A 1,637-nucleotide genomic window follows, 5' to 3' on the forward strand; every position below is an offset into this window, starting at 1 on the left:
TTAGGAGTTTTACCTAGTGATTGTTAAACTTTGGATTAATTATCTCTTTCTTTTTTAGGGATAAAATAAGACCTTGTATGAAGTATAACTAATCCATGGAATAGGTTAAATAAAGTAATCAAACAATGTTTTGGTTGGACTAAATTTTAATCCATGAACTATTTTAATTAATACCTTCTACCAAACGGGTCCAGAGTCCATATTAGCACGAATTTAATATATGTTATTTTTTCATTCTAATTTATGTAATACAGATAATACTTTAAGAGTCAATTAATTTTTTATATAATTGATAAAATATTTTAAGTTGTTAGTAATTATAATTTATAATACTTTTACGTAATTTTCAGATAATATATGTGAGACTCTATTTTATGTAACACTAATGAAATTTTGAGATACAATTTTTAAACATTTTAAGTTGTTAATTATTGTAATTAATAGTATTTTCTGTACATAATTTAAACATAATATATGTTACTTTTCCTATCCTAATTTATGTGACATTGATAAAAAAAAATAATTAAATATCGATTAAAATTTTATGTCTTTTAAATAATTTTAAGTTATTAATTATTATAATTTATTATATATTTTACGAATAATATATGTTATTGACATTAATCGAAATTCCAGAGCCTATCTATTTTTAATTCCCTTTCATAGTAATTTTGTCATAATTTTTAATTGTATAATAAACTACAAAAAATAAAAAATAAAAAATTAAGAAAATACTGAATTTTTAAAAATATCTTCAATTTAAAGTACATATATTTTATGTTATTTTTAAATAATATATCTTCTAAGGCACTGATAAAATTTGTTATTTTTAAATAACATATAATATATATATTTCTTCTAAGGCACTGAAGAAATTTCTAATTAATTTATGTGGGACTAATAAACTTTCTAGTATTAAAGGTACTTCAAGAATATCAACATTTTCGATGAGCATGTTGGGTATTTGAGTGTTCATCTACAACCTTTTCATTTTTATCTTTTTTGTGACACTTGTTTTAAATTGAGGGACAAGTAACTTGAGAGATGTAAAAGTAATAACAATTTTAAGATTATGTTAATGACATTAATTTAATTAAAGTCATTATTTACATAAAAATCCAATTCACATAACAAGTTGCTTCTGATCATAACTTGGGATCATCATTTCTTAGAATGGAAAAGAGAAACAACAACTACTAAATAAATGTTAAAAATGAAATTATTCATTAATTAAACTCTCACACCATTTTCTTGTTTACAACTTAGACAATTACACATAATTCAGATTAAAAGCTTAATTTCCCAACTAACCAAACATTAATGCATTATTGATAAAAGGGACTTTCATCAAACACTTGATCTGCATTTCTTTAACCAGAGATGTCAATGGCCTTCACCTCAGATTTCTTCTTCTCTTCTTCTTTAGGAACAGTCACAGTGAGCACCCCATTCTCCATCGCTGCCTTTATGTCTCCAGTCTTTGCATTCTCCGGCAGTCTGAATCTCCTTATAAACTTACCGCTACTCCTCTCCATACGGTGCCACTGATCATTCTTCTCCTCTTGCTCTCTGCTTCTCTCACCGCTAATCTGTAAAATCCTTCCTTCTTCCACTTCAACTTTCACTTCCTCTTTCTT

At 25.5% G+C, this 1,637-nt stretch overlaps 1 protein-coding gene across 1 annotated transcript in view; it reads right to left on the bottom strand.

The window, feature by feature from the left end:
* Positions 1–1,181: 1,181 nt before the first annotated feature.
* The window catches only part of LOC125851985 (17.6 kDa class I heat shock protein-like), a 3,230-nt gene continuing 2,774 nt past the window's right edge, over positions 1,182–1,637 (bottom strand). The window contains exon 2 of the mRNA XM_049531713.1: positions 1,182–1,634. Coding sequence (XP_049387670.1) covers positions 1,371–1,634 — 264 coding nt within the window. The 3' untranslated portion in view covers positions 1,182–1,370. The remainder of the gene's footprint in view (positions 1,635–1,637) is intronic.

Source organism: Solanum stenotomum, unplaced genomic scaffold (assembly GCF_019186545.1).
Source record: "Solanum stenotomum isolate F172 unplaced genomic scaffold, ASM1918654v1 scaffold31384, whole genome shotgun sequence".
NCBI classification, from domain to species: domain Eukaryota; kingdom Viridiplantae; phylum Streptophyta; class Magnoliopsida; order Solanales; family Solanaceae; genus Solanum; species Solanum stenotomum.